Below are 22,311 nucleotides of genomic sequence, written 5' to 3'. Positions count from 1 at the left end.
CATTAATGTTTAGAATGAGCTAAAGTCATCTGAAATCTAATTAAATATATCGTTTACATTTTATACAGTAGTATTCGCCAGAATTTAACCCTAAAACCGATGTAAACCCCAAATAAATCAACCAGTCGAATGAACTTTCAGAAGTAGTTCCAGGTAAAGCAAACACTAGACAGTGAGTTTTCATTCCAGTGACGATTAAACAGTGACTGTATGGCAAATAGTGTGGTTAATACATACTGTACTAAGGAAGTTTTATACTCCGCCCTGGGAGGAGTTTATCATCATGAGCAGATGGAGTTTATCATCATCATGAACCAGACGGGCAGGATGTGAACACGATCTCTCACAGCTGGAGCTGAAAGGTAATAATGACTTTTACAAAGCTAAAGGTAGAAGTTTCACATTATATCGGTTCGGTTCTAGTCGGTGTTTGTTGAGGTTTGATAGCAAGAAGTCTGAATGTTCCGGCTTTAACTTTTAATGTTGTGCGCGCGGCGAGGAGAGCGACACGGACGGAGTCGTCCGCATGCGGATTACTTTTGACGTTAGCAGGTCCGCTAAAACAGTCCGTGAACACCCCTTTTTATTTGATCTACAACTTTGTTTATATAAAGGGGTCTTTTTACAAATACTGTTTTAGTTAAAGTAAATGTGGGTGACTTTGACACTTTAACGGTCAGAAATAAAGTTCGGCGTCACTTCGGTGAGAGAACTAAACGTTACAGTCACAGACTGCTTAACATCGTTAAGATGGTAAACATCCTCGGGAATCCAAGCAACTGGTGATTCAGAGAAATGACTAACGTTACTCCGAAGCAGTCTAAATTTAGTCGCTGTCAGGGTTCGTTTCATTGGAAGCTGTTTATGTTAATGCTTACTCCGAGTATCTGGTGTTTACAACATCTGTTTTAGATTTTATTAGATAAAATGAGTGCTAATCAGAGCCGCTGGAGCATATTTTATCTGGGGGGTGCTGGGGGCGGGGCTTGATCTTTCAGGGAGGGGCCATGGTGGGGAATTTTTGACAAAATCCTCATATTAAAGGTGCTGTGTGTAACTTTTTTTCCCTACAAAAGCATAAAAATACCATATGTTTGCAGATATTTAAGAAACATGCTAAGTTAACATGCTTGTTTATCTGAAAAACAATGCTACAGTAATTTATTCTCCTTTTTTAAAATGTGCGTTCAGGGACAGATTGCGGTCTCTGTTTTGGTTTGTGAAACCCGCCCACTGCCTATTTACCCAACTGTATTTCGGCCACAGGGTTGCCGGTTAGCCAGGCCCAGCGCCCCAAGGGGGCAAAAGGGGGCAATGCCCCCTCAGATCTGACTTGTGCCCCCTCTGAGTTAAACCTTTTGAGTTAAATAATAATTTAACCTTATCCCAATGGGATTTAGAATGTTCAGTGTTGTAACTCGTGACATCACTGCCAGATTCAAACGATTTGACAGATTCGCGTTGGTTGGCGCTGAACCAGAGACGGACGAGCTCAGCTGTGTTATAATCACAACTATGCAGTGTTTTCAACCTCATAATGTTTATTTTAGATTTCATACATTTAAATAGGCTACACATAAGCACTGGTAAAACAAAAGCCTACATTTGGAGTGTGTGAAAGCAGCAAAAACAATCTATCCATATATAATTTGCCGACGTATGTTTTTCATATCAGATAAAACACAGTGGAAGTAACGTTAGGCTAACTATAAGGTTTACTCTATTGTTATAAAGTTTTTTAAACGACCAAACACACTCACTTACACATATTTGAGAATCGGAATATAGGATAGTTGATGACATGGTAAGTAAGTTTGTGATTTTTTCGAATAAAAAAGGAAAAACAAAATGAAGGACATCTGTTATACAGTGTTATTATTGTGGCTGCGGTGTTCCACGTGACAAATATGACACGTTGCCATGGAAACATTAAGAGGGAACGTTCTAAAATAACTGTCGCCTTGAAAAATAATCATTACACTGTTTAACATTTGCTAGTCTCTGGTTACCTGCAGTTGCATATGGAGTGTTTTAGGGAGCGCTGTATTTAAAAATCTGTCGTTGCAAAGCGAGATCTCAGTGTGTATTAATCATTGATGGTATAATAAAGTTAAGCCCCTTAACAATTTTACATGCCCCCTCAGTCATTTCATCCTGCAGCCGGGCCTGCGGTTAGCGGAAAATGTAATGTTCTTTACTCGCTGTAAAATTTCTTCGTTGTTAGAAAAACTTAATCTTGGACACAGGCCCGTCGTCAAGGGGGGGCATCGGGGGGCAGTGCCCCCCCAAATGACTTTATGTGCCCCCCTAAACGTAATGCACAGAACAATTAACCAAACTTGCATTACTGTGCATTCACACCGCCGGCGTCGAGAGCGTCAAAGTGGCCGGAAGTCATTCATTTTCAATGTAAACCAGATTCGAGCAGCGGCGAGGAGCGGCGCGGCGCGACTTGGCCTTTGAGAGCGTCGAGCAGAGTTTAAATCAAGGCAACTTTATGGTAATGAGCTATGACGCGGTTGGGCAGCAACCAATCGGAACGTAGAAGTCAACCGCTTGAGAGGATTCCAGAGGACGCAGCTCCGATCACATTAGTTCCCAAGCAAAATAGAGGACAGGTTGATTATTGCTGTTACGCGTTTGCAGTAATCTATGATGTGCCCCTGTTTGCGTACAGGGACATAAAAAAATAATTAAAAGTGATACGTGGACCAAGGTGTCTGAGATCGTTCATTTTAAGTAAAGGATCTTAATATTTCATCCACAACAACATTTAATGAGATCAACTTATAACGTTAACCTCTTTGTGGTTAGTCTGCATAAGATCAACAAGTCTGATAGCTTTGCGAATACAATACAAAATAATACAAAATAAGCATTCGGACTACGTCAAACATCCGAGCGCTCACGAATCTTTCTGCAGCGTTGTGAACAGAACTGCAAGAGGAATTTTTGACGCTCCCGACGCAGCCAGTGTGAACGCGCAATTAGACGTTGGATAAAAATGTTATTGATTTAGATCATTACACTAATAACGTTATTTCATCAGAACTTGGCTCACAGGAACAGTAATCACTACAACGGTAACACTAGAAATGCATAACACATTACCTTCAGAAATGATTCAGACGATTCATTATTCAACGCATTATTACACAGAACATAATTTTAAATATAATTATATTCTTAAATGACTGTTAAAACATCCCTAAACAGAACCCAAACCTTGCAAAGACCTACCTCATTAATTATTCAAATACAACAGCCAATGGCAAGTCTCCAGCAGCAGACATTTCAATATGTTATTTTTGTGTTAGTAGTTCTATTAATTCAAAATACAATATGCAGTTTGTGTGTAAGTATATGTATATGTATATATAAAATATGCAATTCATTTAGTTAAGCATACAGTATTGTATTGTTTATACGCAATTCCTTTGCGCAGCTGAGCTGCGCGTTTCATGCGATCTCAGAATACATTTTTGGCGGTTTTGGAAATGTTAAGAGACAATAAACAGAGACGTTGAGATCAAACGGTGAAGTATTTTATTTGAATAATTGAACAAAACAAGACTATTGTGGTCTATTTTAGTTATAGCCTAATATGGGTTTATGTTATGGTCTGTCTCAGATCATTAAAAAAGTGTGCCCCCCTATGAAAATTAAATGCCCCCCATTTGGTTTGTTCTGGCGACGGCCCTGCTTGGACATGTGGCGTTATATGTATTTTCAATAAATGTGATTCTTAAATACAAATTCAGTCTTATTAAAATATTTTATCATAATGTGTAGCCTAAGACGTTATGATATGCATAGTTAATAGATTACATTAGGGCACAGACTGGGCTACAGTGGTTTAAGCACGTTTAACCAGAGACAATTGAAGTCCGCATGAAACGGAAATCGCTATTGTCGCTGCTACCTCTTTTCAGTTTCACTTGCTGTCATTTTAAATTCCATCCTCATAAGGTTGGACTTGTGGTCTGTGTCATTAGGTTGTGAATCATAGATAATTATGATTATTTATGCAATGTTGAATCAAAACATTTTTAAAGCTACTCTTTGTAATGTATATTCAATGCTTTACTCCTCTAACCCAGTTTTTTAAATGACTTTTTGGGGGTTAATTCTGAGCTAAACATTATGTATGATTAGATCTATAACATTAATTAGCAGTGGCTACATGATGTTACAGATTTTGAACATGTATGGGCCTCCTCAAAGTATTTCTGTATTTCAGTGTCTTGGATTGGCAAGAATCCTAGAAGTATCCCTAGGACATATACAAACATGTAAATAGGATTTAAAGATGAGGATTTATTTGCAACTATTACATTTCATGGCTGGTAACCATTTCAAGTGGTTTTATTAAAAAAATTTTTAGATATCTTTTTGGCATTTTTTGCCTTTAATTTTGATATAGGATAGGAAGCAAAAAGGGAGAGGGAGAACGGGGCGGCTTCGGGAAAGGTCTTCAAGTTGGGATTCGAACACTGGACTCCCGAAGTGCAGCAGCGCTGTATGTTGACACACTGCCCAAAAGGCTATTTCAAAAGGGTTAATCTGTGGGGTCAGAACGACTTTCATTCCTGCTTGGGTTTCTCCAGCATGTAGAATGATTGCATGCTCTTAGGGAATGAACAGTCTTCATGTCTGTGCTTGGGCTTAGTTCAACCCTCAAGTCTTTTAGGATGTGGCAGTGCATTTGGATTGGAAAGATTTAAGCGTTTTCTTGCATCTATGAATTTCTTACAAAAATTTTAGCACTCCAAAACATTTTAGTTGTAATGAAGGAGCACATGTTTTCTCTTTTTGTGCTCAAGTTATTTTGCATGTTGAGCCGGAGTAGTGCTTTGTGTGAGTCAGTGGGTTTTTTTGACTAACTAGGGTAAATCCCTTAGAGTTATAATGTCTATAGAGTTCCATGATGACTCAAGGAATGCACTTTAATGTAAGCTTGTGCCCCCAAGGTGTTAGTCTCGTTTTACCTGCTTAAACATAAGCATTTTCAAAGTAACCTGCAGTAAGCTTTAAATGAGTAGAGGCTTGTTTTGTGAGCAAAAACCTGCAGACAATAACTGGAAGGCAGTCAGTTTCTTATGGGCGGTGGGGGCCTTCCTGGAATGCAGCAGTGCTCCTCAGAAGTGTCCTTTGAGATCCTTTAATGTGACTCATGTAATTTTGTTTTGGTCACTTGTGTTGCCACCAAGTGGGGAAAAAATTCCACCCAGACAGTTAGTTTCAGTGATGGCGAATTCATCCTCTTCTAGGAAATCTACTTGGTGCCTGAAGAGACTTGAGCTATATTATACTGTTAAAAAGGAGGTGATAGGCTAGTAATGGCTTTATATTTTTTGTTTCATGTTGCCAAGCCGTGTATGTGAAAGATTGGCTTAAATCATTTTTGTCCACATTTCTTCCTTCACAAATAACACTACCATTTAAAAGTTAAAAGCATTAAATTAATCAAAAAACATATCACGGTTTCCACAAAAATACTATGCAACACAACTGTTTTCAATAATGATGATAATAATAAGAAATTTTTCTTGATCACCAACTCGTGACATTGAAGACTGGAGTAGAGGGTTCTGAAAATTCACAGGAATTAATTGCATTAAAAAATATATATATTAACATAGAGAAAAGTTATTTGGAATTGCAAAAATATTTCACAATATTACTGTATTTATCACATGCAGTCATTAGCAACATAAGTCATCTTTCAGAAACCAAAAAAAAAAAGTCTTACCAACCCCAAACTTTTGAATAGTCTTGTCTTGATACATTGACCCATTCTTTGTGTGTTTAGTAATGCTTTTTTTAGGTCATTGTTTTCTGATGATCTTTTTGAGTCAATGTATTGGTGATCTTTTGAGGGTGTTTGACCTATACAGAGGTGATCTTGCGACCTTGCTCTCTTAAAAATGACTTGAAGTCCAATGTTAAGTTTCCACAGTCTGTGATGATTTAGGGTGCAATGTCATCTGTTGGTGTTGGTCCATTGTGTGTCACTGCGTCAGTTTACCAAGATATTTCGGAGCATTTCATGCTTCCTTCTGCTGACCAGCTTTTTGAAGATACTGATTTCATTTTCCAGCAGGATTTGGTACCTGCCCACACTGCCAAAAACACCAAAAGTTGGTTAAATGACCATGGTGTTGGAGTCCTTGACTCGCCAGCAAACTCTTCCAAGAGGAAAATGAGAAACAAGAGATCAAAAAATGTAGATGAGCTAAAGGCCACGGTAAAAGAAACCTGGGCTTTCATACCACCTCAGCAGTGCCACAAACTGATCACCTCCATGTCACGCCGAACTGAGGGAGTAATTAAAGCAAAATGAGCCCCTACCGAGTATTGAGTACATGTACAGTAAATTAACATACTTTTTTTTTTTTGGTCTTTATGAAGTATTCTAATTTGTTGAGAAACTGAATTGGTGGGTTTTTGTTAAATGTGAGCCAAAATCATCACAATTGAAAGAACCGAAGACTTAAACTACTTCAGTCTGTTTTCACTGAATTTATTTAATACACAAGTTTCACAATTTCACAACTTTTCCATGACATTAATTTATTGAGCTGCACCTGTGTCTGAGTTTACCATCACCGTGCACCTGAGCCCAGGTAGTTCATCACAGAATGGGCGGCTTGCTTTGTTTAACCCCAAACATTATTATTCATGCGTGACATTAAATTCTCACAACAGCAATGGGCTGGAAGTAGCACAGAGATTATCATCTGGGAGTGGGTGAATAGATGGTCCTTTAAATCTCTTCTGGAGGTCAGTCTACTTTGTTCTCATTCATCCATGCATGCACCTATTAAATATTGGTTTTGCCTCATGGTTTCTTGCAAATGTGTAATGATTTGTCAACTAGGACAGTGGGTCTGAACTGGTTGGTCACTGGTCTATTCTTTAAGGTTTTAATGACAGTACATAATTAGCTGCATTTTGTATTTAGCATAGTTTGGTTGGCAAAATCAATAGACATTTTAGGTTTTAAAATGGTTGATAAGCACAACAATAACGCATGTGCATCCAATCAAACACTGAAATGTTTCTACGAATTCATCTGAAACGTGACAAATCATTCAGATGCCAACATGGACAGGTTGTGTGACACCCGTTCATCCTTAAAAAGTCATTCACCAAACTATTGAGAACTTGAGACATTTACAAAAAATGTTCCTGTTCAGAGTACGTCATGTTCATAGTTTATCATATTGTTGGAATTATGATTGTAAGGACTTTCTGTTTACTTTTGTGAAGTGCACGTCATTTGTGTGTATTGGGTCATTAATTGTTAAACCATATATCATAGTAGGGTTACCTTTAGTTATTTATTTCACAAAAAAAGGACAGTGTACATTTAATCAACATTTGTGAATGTAAATGTACCCAAATTAGCCCAGAGACTAGTTTTCATTAGAAGTCCCTTTGCCAGATGTTATTAGGCCAAACTAAAGGGGGAAAAAGAAACAACGAAATTCAACCAAAAATTCAACCACAAATTATACAAACTGACAATAAAAAAACGGTTTCAGATATTTAAACCAAATTGATGTTCACATTGTTGGTTTTGAAAAGGCCATTTCTTAAAATGTTGCTTAAATGAGTTAAATTATGTTCATTCTGTAATTGATTGTGGTATTGAATTCCACTGATGTGATGCTCTGAATTAAAAAAAAAAACAGCTTGACCAAATGTGGTTCTTCTATGTGGAATTATGCAATCAGCTTTAGCTGCAGCTCTAGTTACTGTTTTCAATAGATTTCAATTTAATAAAATCAACCAGAGGATAAGGTAAACCATGCATAATCTTATAAAAAATAAAACTTTTTCAAACTTTAAAAAAGTGATTTCCCAGCTAAGCAGATTATATGCAGTTAAGATAATACAATGGTGAAAACTCTAATATATATATTACTTTTTATCTAATATTAAGTGCTAGCTTGTACAATAATTCCAATGGTTTTAGAACTATATCATGTGTATTAGACCAACTTTTCAGACAATAAGTAATAGAAGAATCACAGAATGAAAATATACCTTTGCAGCCTCATTTGAGAAAGTTTCTTATAAACCAACTAAATTAAAACTTTTTTAAATATGCGTTTTAAAACCAAAACATGAGTCCAAATGAACCCCTAAGAATTTATATTTTGAAACCACCTGTGATCTCTCTCTCCCGAAATAAAAATATCCTGTTTTATATCAGCACTATGTCCTTTAGAAAAGAACATGCAAGTTGTTTTTGGCGCATTTGATTTCAGATAAGACCGAATGAGCCAGGATATGATATATGACAGAACATCTGTCAACTTATTTGCAGCAGCTTCGACATTTTCACCATGCGCGAAAATGAATGTATAATCAGAATACAATAGATTACATCGTTGACGCACCATGGGTATATCTTTAATATACAGAGAATAATATAAAGAGAACTGCCCCAATATGAACCCTTGTGGAACACCAGCTGATAGGCATAGTCAATTGGATTTGTAATTATCTATTTTTACTACTTGAGAATGGGAAGACAGATAAGATTAAATTAAATTACATTTTCAGATTTTGTCAAGAAATAAACATTTTTGTAATTTATTTAAAAGAATATTATGATTTAAAGTATCAAATGCTTTATGTAAATAAATAAATACAGCTCCTCCCGCTCCACCTTTATTCATTTAATGCCTTTTACCCTTTCAATAAAATAACAATTAGCCGTTTCTGTTGAATGATTTATCCTAAAGCAGAACTGCATCGGATGTAATTGAAAAGGGCTATTATTAAAATCCTCATTCATTTGTTTGGCCACCAGTTTTTCAAACACTTTTGATATTGTGGGGAGCAAACTAACTGGTCTACAATTGCTGGTTAAACGGGGGTCGCCTACCTTAAATACAGGGTCCACAACTGTTGGTTTCTAAGAGGTGGGGAATCTCCCTTAATCTAATTAACTATTAATGTTTTAAAGGGTTAACTACTGAGGAACTAATTTGTTTCAATAAAAGTGTGTCTATACCATAGATATCTTAAGTCCTTAAGGACGTAAGAGACATGACTACCTTTTCAACATCTAACTTGATCTAACTACATCCAACTCTTAACTTCTTACTTGTCTTATACTAAAGCTGTCTCACAAGCATTACTTGTTCGTAAATAAGGTTGTACTGTGAAACTTTGAGCATTTCTTTGAGCTATTTTATCCACTGATTCAATAAAATAGTGATTAAAGGCCTGTGCCACATCAATTGGACTCGGTAAAATTGATTGTATCATTAGGCTAATCTTCAATTCAATTGGCCTTGTTTTGATAATTTTATTGACAATTTCAATAACTGTGATTTAAAAAAAAGAATATAATAATAATCTGCCTTTGCTTTCCTTAATACTCTTACTACCTTATTTCTTAACATTAAAATTTTTGTTTTCTGTCATAAGTCACTTTTGCCAGTTGTGTTTTAATGGCAGATTTTTATAATAAGTGAATTAAATAGTACAATTTTGATTTTCTCTTTATATTTAGAACTTGTCAAGGCAAGAAAAATAAGTTTGAGTATATGTACTATAACAAGTATATCAATGATATTAATAGCACTATACAAATAAATGTGAAGTGAATGTAATTGAAATTAAGTTTTTCATCAGTACAGAAATGACTTCATAGCTCTTAAAAATTGAGTAAAGACAGGGAAGCTAATGTAATATGCATAGCTCCATCTCTGAAATTGAGGAAACCTAACCATACATGCACACCTGTAACCGCTCATCAGCTGAATTCTGTATTGATGCAGTAAGTTGCGATGTTGCTTGGCAACTATAGTCAATTCAGCTCTACTTTGCATTGTGTCTAAAGACAGAACAGCAGATTCTTACTTGTTTTGACTTGTTCTGGACAAGTTCTCAACAACACTCTTGTTTCTCATCACATTTTCATTCACCTTGCTTTTCACACATGTAAAAAAATTAAAATCCATCCGGCCTGCTGAGAGCTGTTCAAAAATACAAATAAAAACCTATAGCAGGGCTCTCCAAACTCAGTCCTGGAGGGCTGTTGTCCTGCAGAGTTTAGCTCCAACTCACCTCAACACACCTGAACTAAAACTAAACTCTGCTGGACACTGGCCCTCCAGGACCGAGTTTGGAGACCCCTGCTCCATACACACAAATGTAAATGTATCTACAGCCGTAGCACAAAATATTTACTACCCCATGGTGTATAATCCTATTTTTTGGCATTGCATAGTTGCTGTGGTTTCTGGGCATGGTTGCTTAAGTTCCTTTCCTGACCAACAGTAAGATGATTAACCAAGAGGTTGGTTGGTTTTACAAAACAAGAAAATTCTTTCACAACCGTAGATGAGCTAGATTGTAAAAGTGAACGGAGTTAAACCATTTGTAAAGGGCTAGTGAAAGGATCCGTGTGAGTCTTTATTCTGTTGATGTGAGGTGGAGAGTGATTCAGTCCATTGTTTACACAGCAAATGCATTGTTAATTATTAATAAGAGACTTCACATCCAGGGTCTCTTTAGCTACTCTGTGCACTTACGCTCAGAGAGAATGGAAGCAAATGCATTAAAAGTCTGGACTCTAGTTCTTGCACAAGCCATCAGTGCCATCAAAATTACTTTATGCCCTGGACATGGCTTTAATTGTTGTGCCAATGCCTTTAACAAAAATGAGTCTTCCATCCATTAAAGGGTTAGTTCACCCAAAAATGGAAATTAGGCTGCGTTTTACTCACCACCAAGGCATCCTAGGTGTATATGACTTTCTTCTTTCAGACGAATCCAGTTGGACTTATATGAAAAAATTGTCTTAATGGCACTCAATGGGTGTTGCATTCTTTCAGTACAAAAGACGTGAAATAAAAAGTGCCCTTCCAGTGATAAAAAAAACTCCTCACACTCCGGGGGGTGACCGAAGGCTTCCTGTAGCGAATCGATGCGTTTTTGTGAGGAAAAATATTGAAAACATAATAATCACTTAAAGGTAGTTTGTGCTCACTGTTGTAAACTAAGCAGTTCCTAGAACATGGTGTATGGAGGTCAGCGTTGCGCATGAGCTGGTGAGTCTTGTGAAAACCAACATTTGTTAACAGGACCAATAGAAGCAAAGTTTCCTTTTGCAAAGAATAACCAGTTTCCTCTTGGCTTATACTGAAATCCTTTAACATTTTTCTTTACAAATCCTTGTTTTGTATTTCAAATTAGTGACCTTTTGTTTTGATCTCTCCGCTGCGTTTCCGCATTCGTCACTTCTGATCGGCGCATGTGCAAAGCGGACCTCTATACAGTACGTCATGCTCTCGGAACTGCATAGTTTACAACAGTGTGCGCTTATTTTATGATGAGTGTGTGTGTGTGTGTGTGTGTGTGTGTGTATATGTGTATCTCACACACACAAATACACAAATGTTCTTACGTTTATATATACAATACAGACCAAAAGTTTGGAAACATTACTATTTGTAATGTTTTTGAAAGAAGTTTCTTCTGCTCATCAAGCCTGCATTTATTTGATCAAAAATACAGATAAAAACAGTAATATTGTGAAATATTAATACAACTTAAAATAATAGTTTTCTATTTGAATATACTTAAAAAAAAATATTTATTCCTGTGATGCAAAGCTGAATTTTCAGCATCATTACTCCAGCCTTCAGTGTCACATGTAACATCCAGTCTATCACATGATCCTTTAGAAATCATTAGAATATTCTGATTTATTATGAGTGTTGGAAACAGTTCTGCTGTCTAATATATTTGATGAATAAAAGGTTAAAAAGAACTGCATTTATTCAAAATATTTTTTTTTCTAATAATATATATTCTAACAATATATTTTCTTTACTATCACTTTTTATCAATTTAACACATCCTTCCTGAATAAAAGTATTGATTTTATTTTTAAAAAAGAAAGAAAAAAATTACTGACCCCAAATTACTGACCAGTAGTGTATATTTTAATTAATATTTATATTTTAAAAACATAGCTTCTTTTTTTTTTTTTTTTTTTTTATTCATCAAAGTATCCTTAAAAAGTATCACATTTTCTGAAAGAATATTAAGCAGCAGAACTGTTTCCAACTTTAATAATGAATCATCATATAAGAATGATTTCTAAAGGATCATGTGATAATGATCCTAAAAATTCAGCTTTGCATCACAGAAATGAATGATAATCTAAAGTATAATAAATTTAAAAACAATTATTTTAAATTGTAATAATTAGGGGTGTAACGATACGCGTATTCGTATTGAACCGTTCGGTACGACGCTTTCGGTTCGGTACGCGGTACGCATTATGTATACCGAACGGTTCGTTGGAGTAATTAATTATATTTGAAAAAAAAAAAAAAGAGAGAGAAAGAAATATAATGATATGCGTTCAACAAGGTAGCCCAATAACCCAAATAACGTAACAGGCAACGCCCCTGACACTCCCGAAGAAGAAAAAAACACCATCTTATATGTTTATGTTAGGCTACTCAGCAGGCGCTCGCTCACTCAGTACGCGCTGAAGGCTCGTTGCAAAATAGCCAATGCGTTTAACAGACTAGAAATGAGAAGATCCCCCAATAACCAACAGGTCTGGTGTTTGGGTGCACTTTGGATTCCCTTTAAGCTATAATGGTGATGGCAAGAGAGTGGTGGATAAATAAACAACGGTATGTCGCATCTGCAACATGACAGGGTACACCAGCGGGATTACAAAAAAAAAAAAAAAAAAAACAGCGGGAATATCTGGGATATATGCGTCAGTACTATCTGGGAAAAGACGAAAAAAAGGAGAAACATGCACGCAGCAAACTATCCCTGCAGCATTTAGACACTATAGCTTACAGGGAATCCAACCCAAACACCAGACCTGTTGGTTATTTTAGGATCTTATATTTCTGGTCTGTTAAATGCATTAGACATTTTGCAACGAGCCTTCAGCGCGTGCTGAGTGAGCGAGCGCCTTAGGGGCCGTTCACATATCGTGCCTAAAAACGCATGGAAAACGCTAAGCGCGTCTTTCTCCTGAGGCGTCTGTCTTTGCTAAGCAACAATGACGTGCTCTCTCCATGAGACGCGGAAATTTCAGCGAAGGATAAATGGATTTGCAGCTCTAAAAATCGCTTGCAGTAGCTCTGCTACTGAATGTATTTCAAAATTGCAATCCATATACAACTATGATCAGCTGTTCCTTCATCTTGGCTGAGCTCTCAACGTTGTTACGGGAAAGGATGAAGCTGATTGGTTGGTTCTTGTCACATGACCCGCGGTGCGCTTGCGGCATTCTGAAAAGTTGAGATGTTTTTACATTTTGCTGTATCTAAAACGTATCGAACCGAACCGAACCGAACCGAACCGTGACATCAGTGTATCGTATCGAACCGAACCGTGAATTTTGTGAACCGTTACACCCCTAGTAATAATATATCACAATATTACATTTCTTTCTGTATTTTTGATCAAATAAATGCAGGCTTGATGGGGGGGGGGGGGGGATCAGGTCTGATATATTAAATGAGTTTAAGTTGTTGCCATTTCAATTTGTCTATTTCAAACAGTGATTTAGATTGTGGCATTGTGGATATGAAAACATTTGAGTGGAGTCACAGTGGAAGAGTGTTTTTTGCTAATAATTTCAGAATTTGTTTAGCTTTAGAGCTTGATGTACCATTGTGAAAATTACTAGATACACCAGATTTTCACCTGGTGATTTCAAGCAAGGTCAACAAATAATTGAGCTCAAACCATGTGGACTAATCCTCAAGTGTGAACAGACTGTTTACTTTTGCTGTTCCAGGCCCTGATGTTCTCTCAAATCTTCCATGTGTCCATTAGTGCAGCAGCAGGAAAACATGTTTGTTTTTCTTTCTCCCCAGATCTGGATTTCCTCTGCACCATCCCTGTTTCTGTGATTCGCTCTGTTAGTGAGTCAGGATGGGCTAAAAACATTTGCTAGCACCTGCGCACCATACATCTGGACCCTCCACAGTCTCGCCTGTGCACAGGTAAACAGGCACACATGGCCCCAAGTAATTTTAGTTCATAATTCAATAGCATTTCATCTGAGAAAAACACATTCTGATGGTATTAGCTGACTGAGAGAGCGAAGTGACTGGCAGATTTAATTTCAATCATTATATAACAGAAAAAATTATGCCGCACACCGCAGCTTGCTAAAATTGCATTCCCCTCGGTAGAAATCCTGTCAGGCCAGGGTTTGCATCTCAGATCAGGGCCCTTGGATTTGTTACGGCCCCCCCACGGTTTGCGTGACCCTTGTACTAGTTTTGATCATTATATGATAAAATGCAGTTTAATGTTCATAAATGACATGTATGATACATTATTGACATCAACCATTTATTGTATACAGTATTGAGTCTTAATTCACTTAAATAAGAAGAGTATTAGTTTATAGTTGGGACATTTTTCATGTCAAAACATAAAGATAATGCTGTTTCTTGTTGGAAATCAGTGGCTCTGTCATTGACTGGCTCGTACTGTATGTAGTCTTTAAATCAACACTTATCCCAGAGGCCAGCTGGCTCATGAAGCCACTCTAAATTTAGTCCTTTATGTCGCACCTGTAACGCAGAAAGAATGGAAAAGTAAGCTGAACTGAAGAATGTGGGGTTGAATAAATGAGAGAAACCATGTGCAACAGAGCAGAGGGGTTGCTGGGAGACAAAAGCAACAAAGCAAGAGAAAAAGAGAGGAATTGGTGAAAGAGAAGTAACAGGTGGATAAGAAAGTGACATTTTTTACATTAAATAAAGGAAGTGATATTAGTCTTCAAAAAGGGGTAAACATGTCTGATGTGTATAAAGGGTTAAACATGTCTGTTGTGTAACCTTTCTCATATTATTGGAATTCTGAATTTCAACAGAAAATAAAATTATTACAAGTTGTCCCAAAAAAAAAAAGTGTCCTTTATAAAATTGTGGGTTAACTCCCATATAGAGTTAAACATAAAGAGGTTCCCTTTAGTTTAATCTTAGTTGCCGGTCTAAAATTAAAACAGCCATGCTTGAACTTTGGTCCTTCAAGTAACTGATGTCTTTGTGTCTTCTCGACTTTCAGTGACTTTAGTCATGGTTGACATTTACATATATTATAATAAGCATGCAGTACTCAAACACTTTAGTTGCAAGCATGTGCACAAACAATCTTTGAAGCATTACATGTTTTACCATCAAACAGGATTTGCTTTGTGGTTATCTGCATCATGTTAATATTTCTGGGCATGTGGTTAAGAAACATTTTGACCCTTTATGTTTTTTTTAAACAAGTTACCCATGTTATTCTTTGTCTCTGCTGTTAGGTGTTTAGTATCGACACCATGCAGGGACCTCGGAGGAAGATGAAGGTCATGGTGATGATGATGATGGTGTTCATCTTCATAGTGGTGGAGGTTTCTCGCAATGCTGGGAAGGAAGACAGCAACAAAAATAAGCTGCTGGTTCCCACGAAGCGTTTCTGGGCAAAAGATCTTCCCAGTGACGCATACTGGAATCGCCTGCAGCAACAGCTGAACTACATCCACAACCGCAACCTAGAGAAGCTCAACTTCACGACTGATAAGCTTCCAGACTGGCTAAACGATACGGTCAGTCTGGACTCCTGTGAGCCAGACTTCAAGGTAACCACCCAAGTCAAGGATTACAACTCGCTACCAGATCGCTTCAAGGACTTCCTGCTGTCTATGCGCTGCAGGTCCTATCCCATCGTGCTGGACCAGCCAGACATGTGCAAAGACCCACCGTTCCTCCTTTTAGGAATTAAATCTTTAGTCCCACACTTTGATCGACGACAGGCCATCCGCCAGTCATGGGGCAAAGCTGGCCGCCTTGCAAACAAAACAGTTGTCACGGTGTTTCTCCTCGGAAACGCAACCACGGAGGACTACTTCCCAGATCTCTCAAAGATGCTCCAACATGAGAGCGTCATACATCAGGATATTCTTCAATGGGACTATAGGGACACCTTTTTCAACCTCACCATCAAGGAAGTGCTTTTCCTGGAATGGCTGAGCACCCGCTGTCCCGGAGTCAGTTACGTTTTCAAGGGCGATGACGATGTTTTTGTTAACACCGTCCGCATTCTAGACTTCCTAAGCAATCTTTCTAATGCCAAAGCCAAGGAACTGTTTGTAGGAGATGTGATCACCAACGCTGGTCCGCATAGAGACAAAAAGGTCAAGTATTTTATCCCGGAGAGCGTGTTTGTTGGTGCGTACCCTTCCTATGCGGGTGGGGGCGGTTATTTGTTCTCGGGACAGCTGGTCCAGAAACTTCATAACATCTCAAAGTCGGTGCCCCTGTACCCCATTGATGATGTCTACACAGGTATGTGCCTTAAGAAACTGGGTCTTGCCCCTGAAAAGCACAAAGGCTTCAGAACTTTTGATATCGATGAGAAATATCGCAATAATGCCTGTGCCTATAAAAGCCTGATGCTGGTGCATCCCAGAAGTCCTCAACATATGATTAAAATCTGGGCCTGGCTGAATGACCCAGCCTTGAACTGTCGCTGAACTGCTGGTTTTGGCTGCTTTAAAGGGACAGTTCAACCAAAAACGTTCATTCTGTCATCATTTACTCACCCTCATGACATTCCAAACCTTTATGACTGAATTCCTTCCTTTTCTTGCTTTCTTTCACGTTCTTTGACCAGAAAAGCACTGTGATATTTTTCAATGAAGTCAGTGGGATCCAGGTTTTTTTTTTGGACCCTATTGACTTTCATTGTATGGACATAGTCATTTTTCAGAATGTATTCTTCTGCAGTTTGGAATAACGAGATGGTAAATAAATGATGACAAAATTGTCAATTTTGGGTGAACTAGCCCTTTAACATTTTACTGTGTTCTAATGTGATTTTTATTTAGCATCTTTATGGACTTCATTTCATGTCAAAGGTCAGAAGCAATGATGAGCTTCTTTTAGATGTGGCTCTGATTTTCAACCCACGTAGTATTGCAATTTCTTGACTTTTTGTGTCAGGAAATTCTGATGATAATGTTACAAGTATTTATACAGTGCTTTCTGGTTGTGTGATCAGCAGTGCTGAGGATTGTGGGGGATGTAGTTCAGCTGGTCTGGACATGGCACTGTCGATACAATGCACACCTAGGCATATGTCTGTTGATCATTGAGTTGGATTTTTTTTCTATTGGAGAATTCTGTCGCATTATGCTAAAATGAACACGGTTGAACACTCATACATTAAGAAATCTTGCAGACATCTATGCAGCCTTTACAAGCCTCATCCATACTTGCTGTTTTAATTCTCTGTAATGTGTAGGAAAATATTGCCATGTGGAGTTGGCTCATTTTAGAGCCCTATTTGTGGCGACAGTGGTTTTGTATGTCAACTAAATATATGTTGCCTACCCAAACTTCTACATGCATGCTTTTGATTTCATGCATGAATGTCTCTCTTGCTTCTAGAAGGTTATTTTTTTATTTATTTTTTTTTTCAGGAATGGACAATCAGTTGCAAGTCGTAATCTTAGTTTTGTATTAACAGGTTAGCCAATACCGGGTCAAATAAATATGTAAAAGGTACAAAATCATTAACTAAAAACCAGACTTAGTGCTTGTTACCCTCTCAGATCCGATTCTCAATTTTTTCTAAATGTTTTTTTTTTTTTTTTTTGAGAGAGAGAGACAGAGAGAGCATTTTGGTAAAAAAAAAATATATATTTTATGTGGTTAATGTTTCATTTGAAATCCAGGGATCCCACACTTTATCTTCTTGATTAAATGAATGGAACTTTGTAGCCAATTTCCCAGAGCCAAATTTAGCCTGTCTCTGTCATCATCATGCTGGCCTTGCTTTTTATCTCCTATAAAGAGGCCAGGAAACAGGGCCAGAGCTGGATGACTTAACTAAATTTGACAAAACAGCCCATGTTATACTGTTACAGTGACCCCTTGTGGTCTGCATGTTTTTTTCTTTTTTTAAATAAACACAGGACCTTTATTCATAATTTGCATACAGCTTGATGGAATATTTAAATAATGCCTATGGCCTGCCAGTCAACTAGTAAGGCAAATATATTTTTCTGTTTTGGTTTTGGTTATGACCATTTATCATCAGCTGTGCCTCCCATTTATATATATATATATATATAAAAAGCAATTAGTAATTATGACAGGGTGTGCTGACTATATCCGCTCTATCCATTATTTTTCACTCCGCCTCATTGGTTGTTTGCTGAAGAGCTAAATCAAACTTGCGTCATGTAGTGTTTATGTAAGGTCACAATTTGTAGTTTTTAATATTAAGTTGTCCAAAAGCTATGAGGAATGAGGTGGTTTTATATTGAATCTGCTAATAACAGACAAACAGTTTAACAGCCTAATTTTGCGTTTGGTGAGGGAAACGAAGTGTTTACATGAGTTCATGAACAGTGCAGAATGCTTGTATTTATAAACTACAATTTTATTCATGACAAAGGTGGATTATGCAAGCTTTTATACACTGGTATTTAATGCACTCCTGTGAGTTTCAAACTCTTTAGGCCGTTGTTGTTCATGCATCTACGCATAACATTGCAGAAAATGAACTCCTGTTGTTGCTTTGTTGTCCACAACTGTGATGTTTATGTATCAGAAATTAATTTAAAAAGCAATTTAGTTTAAAGTTTTCTGTCATAAGGTATTCAAATTTATTTGATGCCTTAAATGTGGCTTTAGTTGTGCATGTATGTGTATTTATGGTGATGCATGTGTGTATACTATATATAGGCTGGTGAGTAGGATTATGAAAATCCAGTTCTACAAATGAAATCAATGCTGTCTTTTTAAATGAATCTATTTGTATTTTTGAATTATTTCTCAGTCATGTGTCTATATGGAATTTCTAAAACCATAATAGCTTTCAGGTATTTCACTTTTTTCTCCACAAAAATAATTTTATAGCAGTCAAATTACTTTTACCACATATTTATATGCCTGGTTATTATTTTCATATTTTATTATATGGATCTATTATTTTCAACTACAAAAACATCATTACCAAAATGTGCCTGTTAATAATTCTGATTGTTAATCATTGTCTGTCTGTCTTTTGTTGTTGAATATGCACATTTATGTTTGTCACGTTTATGCCTTTTTAAACTTCAGTTCTTATAATAAATGGAATAAACTGTTTTGTACCTATGTCACTTCTGTCTTGAGTGCTGTTATTAATTTTCTGTTCAGTTCAGCTATCGAATTTGGTTATATTGAAATTTAAAAAATGAGGAATACATTTTACCTCTGCCCTACTTTTGTGATGATGGTATGGTGTGTGTGTTGTTGTGTAATTTTGATCTAAGGAAATATACATACAATCTCTAAGTACATCTTTGTTTCCCACCATCAAAGGCAACATAAACCATTGTTCTTACCTCTGATGTCTTCTCTGTGGCAGTAGAGATTTCTGCACTTCCTCCCACCAGAGTCCAGATCTTTGCCTCTGCAGAGCTTCGTAATACAGGATCAGGAACAAACTAAAATAATAACTTTACTCATAATAAATTACTCAGAGACTTGTTTAAAAGATTTAAATGCATCACCACTGTACATGGTTTCCCTTATTTTAAACAATAACTCATAAGCAAATAATAACAAAAAGTAAAAGCGTAAGTCTTCACCCCGAGATGCGGCAGGGGATGTGTCCAGACAATAACATTATATAGTCTCAAAAACAATATGTCCTTTCTTCCGGATGCCTTTTTGGTGAAAAACACTAACACATCCGCACGCACACACTCACAATCAGGTTGCTATGGATACAGGAAATATGACATTTCCTTTTTTGGCAACCCCTGTTCATCCCATATACATTAAGTAATTGCTGCTTTATTTTCTTCCATTAAAGCAAATTAATCCTTCTCCAAGCTGTTACAAAATCTTAAAGGTGTAGGCTAGGCAAATAACTATTGCTAAACTGAACAGCATCATCCTCCCTTTTTTGATCGAATAAAACATATCACAAAACAACTTTTTAGAAAGAAAGTCCATCTTGCACAGTTGTTGCAAGATGCACTTCCTTGCACAATCATCATACTATAGCAAAAAGCCAGTATACGTGACAGTTTCAGCTGCCACGTGTCAGTTGCAGCAAATTTTAACATCAAGCATTCCTCAATGGATGCCTTTTAAGGTTTCTATCTAACCAATTGTATATCTCACTGTTACCTTTTAAGGCTTTTCTGGTTTTGTAACAGAGGTTTGCAATCTCAAGGCCTTGTTATCATTTGCAAGAGACTGCAACTTCTAAATTAAAATTAACCAATTCAATCATTTCTCTCATCATTCTCATTATCTTCTTATTCATGTCTTCTTGTTTTCGCATCAGTTGAATTATTCTTCTCATCCTAAAAACAATTTCCTGCTAAATTGGGAATCTTCCAAACAGTGTGTGTGTGTGGCTGGCTTGTTTTAACCAGCAGAGGGCATCTTTGTTCTTTGGGTGTGGTACAGAATCAGTGTGCCTGAGCTCTCCCGCAGATCATTTTTGTCCCTCCATTGTGTCTGACACAGACATTATCAGTAATTCCTTAAAGCTGGATGTCACTCTCTCTTTGATTTACTACAGGTACTTAGTGTCGTGATCAGTTCGGTGACACTTGTTCCAACATGCAGTGTAATTGTTCCTCTGACATTTAATTATAACAGTGCTCACAAATCATTTATGGCTCCATAAGAGGTCTAGAGCTCAGCTTAACTCAGAATGTTCATACCTTACTACACATAACATGTTCCCCGCACTGCAAAAAGCTCTCAATCTTCTTCACAGTGCTTACTTTTCTCTTAGTACTTGATTTGTGTCATTTACTACCAGCTGAGATGATAATGCAGTACATGCACTTTCTTGCTGGTTGCTTGGAAAGAAAGGTGTCTGCCGAAAAAAAAAAAGCTTTGGTGTAAATGTAGCTGGGTAGTCCTGATAACCAAATAACACTGTCTTGGACATTTATTCTAACATGATTTAATGTAAAAATTTATATTTTAAGACTGTGGAATCCATCTCAGCTTCAGACATTAATGCAAAAAGGAAAGAAAAATTAAGTGCTGGGCAACAATTAATCACGACAGAACGCAAATTATGTAAAAAAAAACGTATTTTTAATTTTTCTTTTATATGATGTGAAATGTTATTGCTATTTAAAATACCTGTTTTCAATTTATGTATACTTAAATTTTTTTTAATTTTTTTTCCTGTGATGGCAAAACTGAATTTTCAGCAGACATTCCCACAGTCTTCAGTGTTGCATTATCATTCAGAAAATTATTCCAATGTTATTTGATTTTTAATCAGCATCAATACATCAATTTGGAGGTCTATTGTATTAATAGTCATACAATGCGACATACATTTTAAAACTAGAATCTTGCTGCATTTTAATGATAAATTTGAAATTAATAATGAAAGAGACATTTGCATTTCCCCATTGTCTTTGAAATATCGGTTTGGGAGGCAGGAAGGAATTGCATATCCTGGTGGGGGGTAGGATGTTCTTAAGCAGAAAATCTCAAAGTGTGTGTTTTGTTAATGAAAAATTGCACTGTCACACCCTTTCCTGACATCTTTTCCCTAAAGACATGGAGCAAGAGGATGGATGAGGAGTTGCTATAGAGACTTCCTCCCTGCGGATGGAGGGCTGATCTTCTGTACAGTTGGAATCATGAAAGGATGAGTGTGAATTTGTGTTTGAGAGATTTTGGACAGTTTCGGGGCGTCTCAGAGACCAGATGACAGTCTAATCAATCAGACATGTGTGTTTCTGTGGAACACTGTCATATTTTAACTTTGCTGTACTGTGGTGATCATGGTAGTGGAGTAACACTATTTACAATCATATTTCTCATAGTCTCAGGGAATGAGTGAAACTAGTGTGTGTGTGTGTGTGCAATAGGATACATGTGTTTGTATAACTGAAAACAAAATCAGATGAAGAATGATCTGAACATGTAGGGAGTATAACATCAATACCTCTTATTTTCCCTCTCCTCCGCACACACAGAACAAGCATTCGCGGCCATGTATGGATATAAGCAGAAATGAGACATAAAAGAAACCTAGTTGATAGAGAAGCATGTGCTTATTTCAGCTTGGCTGTGGTGAATCCAGCTCTGCTAAGTCACTCTTTTTCCCTTTTTTTTCTCATTTTCCTTTTGCTCCCCTTTTCCAAATTGTCCTATTTAGAAGGATGTCTCTGGATGGAGATTCACACTGTAGTGGACTGTAAAAGAAGACCCAGGTCTGTATTTAATCTTTGTGCCGTGATGCTTTGCAGGAAAAATCCTTCCA

At 37.0% G+C, this 22,311-nt stretch overlaps 1 protein-coding gene across 2 annotated transcripts; it reads left to right on the top strand.

Moving 5' to 3' along the window:
- The first annotated feature begins 223 nt into the window (after nucleotides 1-223).
- LOC113093176 (N-acetyllactosaminide beta-1,3-N-acetylglucosaminyltransferase 2-like) lies at nucleotides 224-19,177 on the top strand. Of its 2 annotated transcripts, XM_026259034.1 has the most exons (3): nucleotides 224-362; nucleotides 13,884-14,012; nucleotides 15,329-19,177. In XM_026259034.1, the coding sequence occupies exon 3, from the start codon at nucleotides 15,347-15,349 to the stop codon at nucleotides 16,538-16,540; it is 1,194 nt and encodes a 397-aa protein (XP_026114819.1). In that variant the 5' UTR covers nucleotides 224-362; nucleotides 13,884-14,012; nucleotides 15,329-15,346; the 3' UTR covers nucleotides 16,541-19,177. The 2 variants fall into 2 exon arrangements, with proteins under 2 accessions (XP_026114819.1, XP_026114820.1); XM_026259035.1 differs by lacking the exon at nucleotides 13,884-14,012 and having other exon boundaries at nucleotides 301-362.
- The last annotated feature ends 3,134 nt before the right edge of the window (nucleotides 19,178-22,311 follow it).

The sequence above is a fragment of the Carassius auratus genome, unplaced genomic scaffold (genome assembly GCF_003368295.1).
Source record: "Carassius auratus strain Wakin unplaced genomic scaffold, ASM336829v1 scaf_tig00214917, whole genome shotgun sequence".
NCBI lineage: Eukaryota > Metazoa > Chordata > Actinopteri > Cypriniformes > Cyprinidae > Carassius > Carassius auratus.
This window is presented reverse-complemented; position numbering and strand designations above follow the sequence as displayed.

What these genes read in the sequence shown, in the direction of transcription:
- LOC113093176 (XM_026259034.1), top strand. Translation starts at nt 15,347, where the DNA reads ATGCAGGGACCTCGGAGGAAGATGAAGGTCATGGTGATGATGATGATG.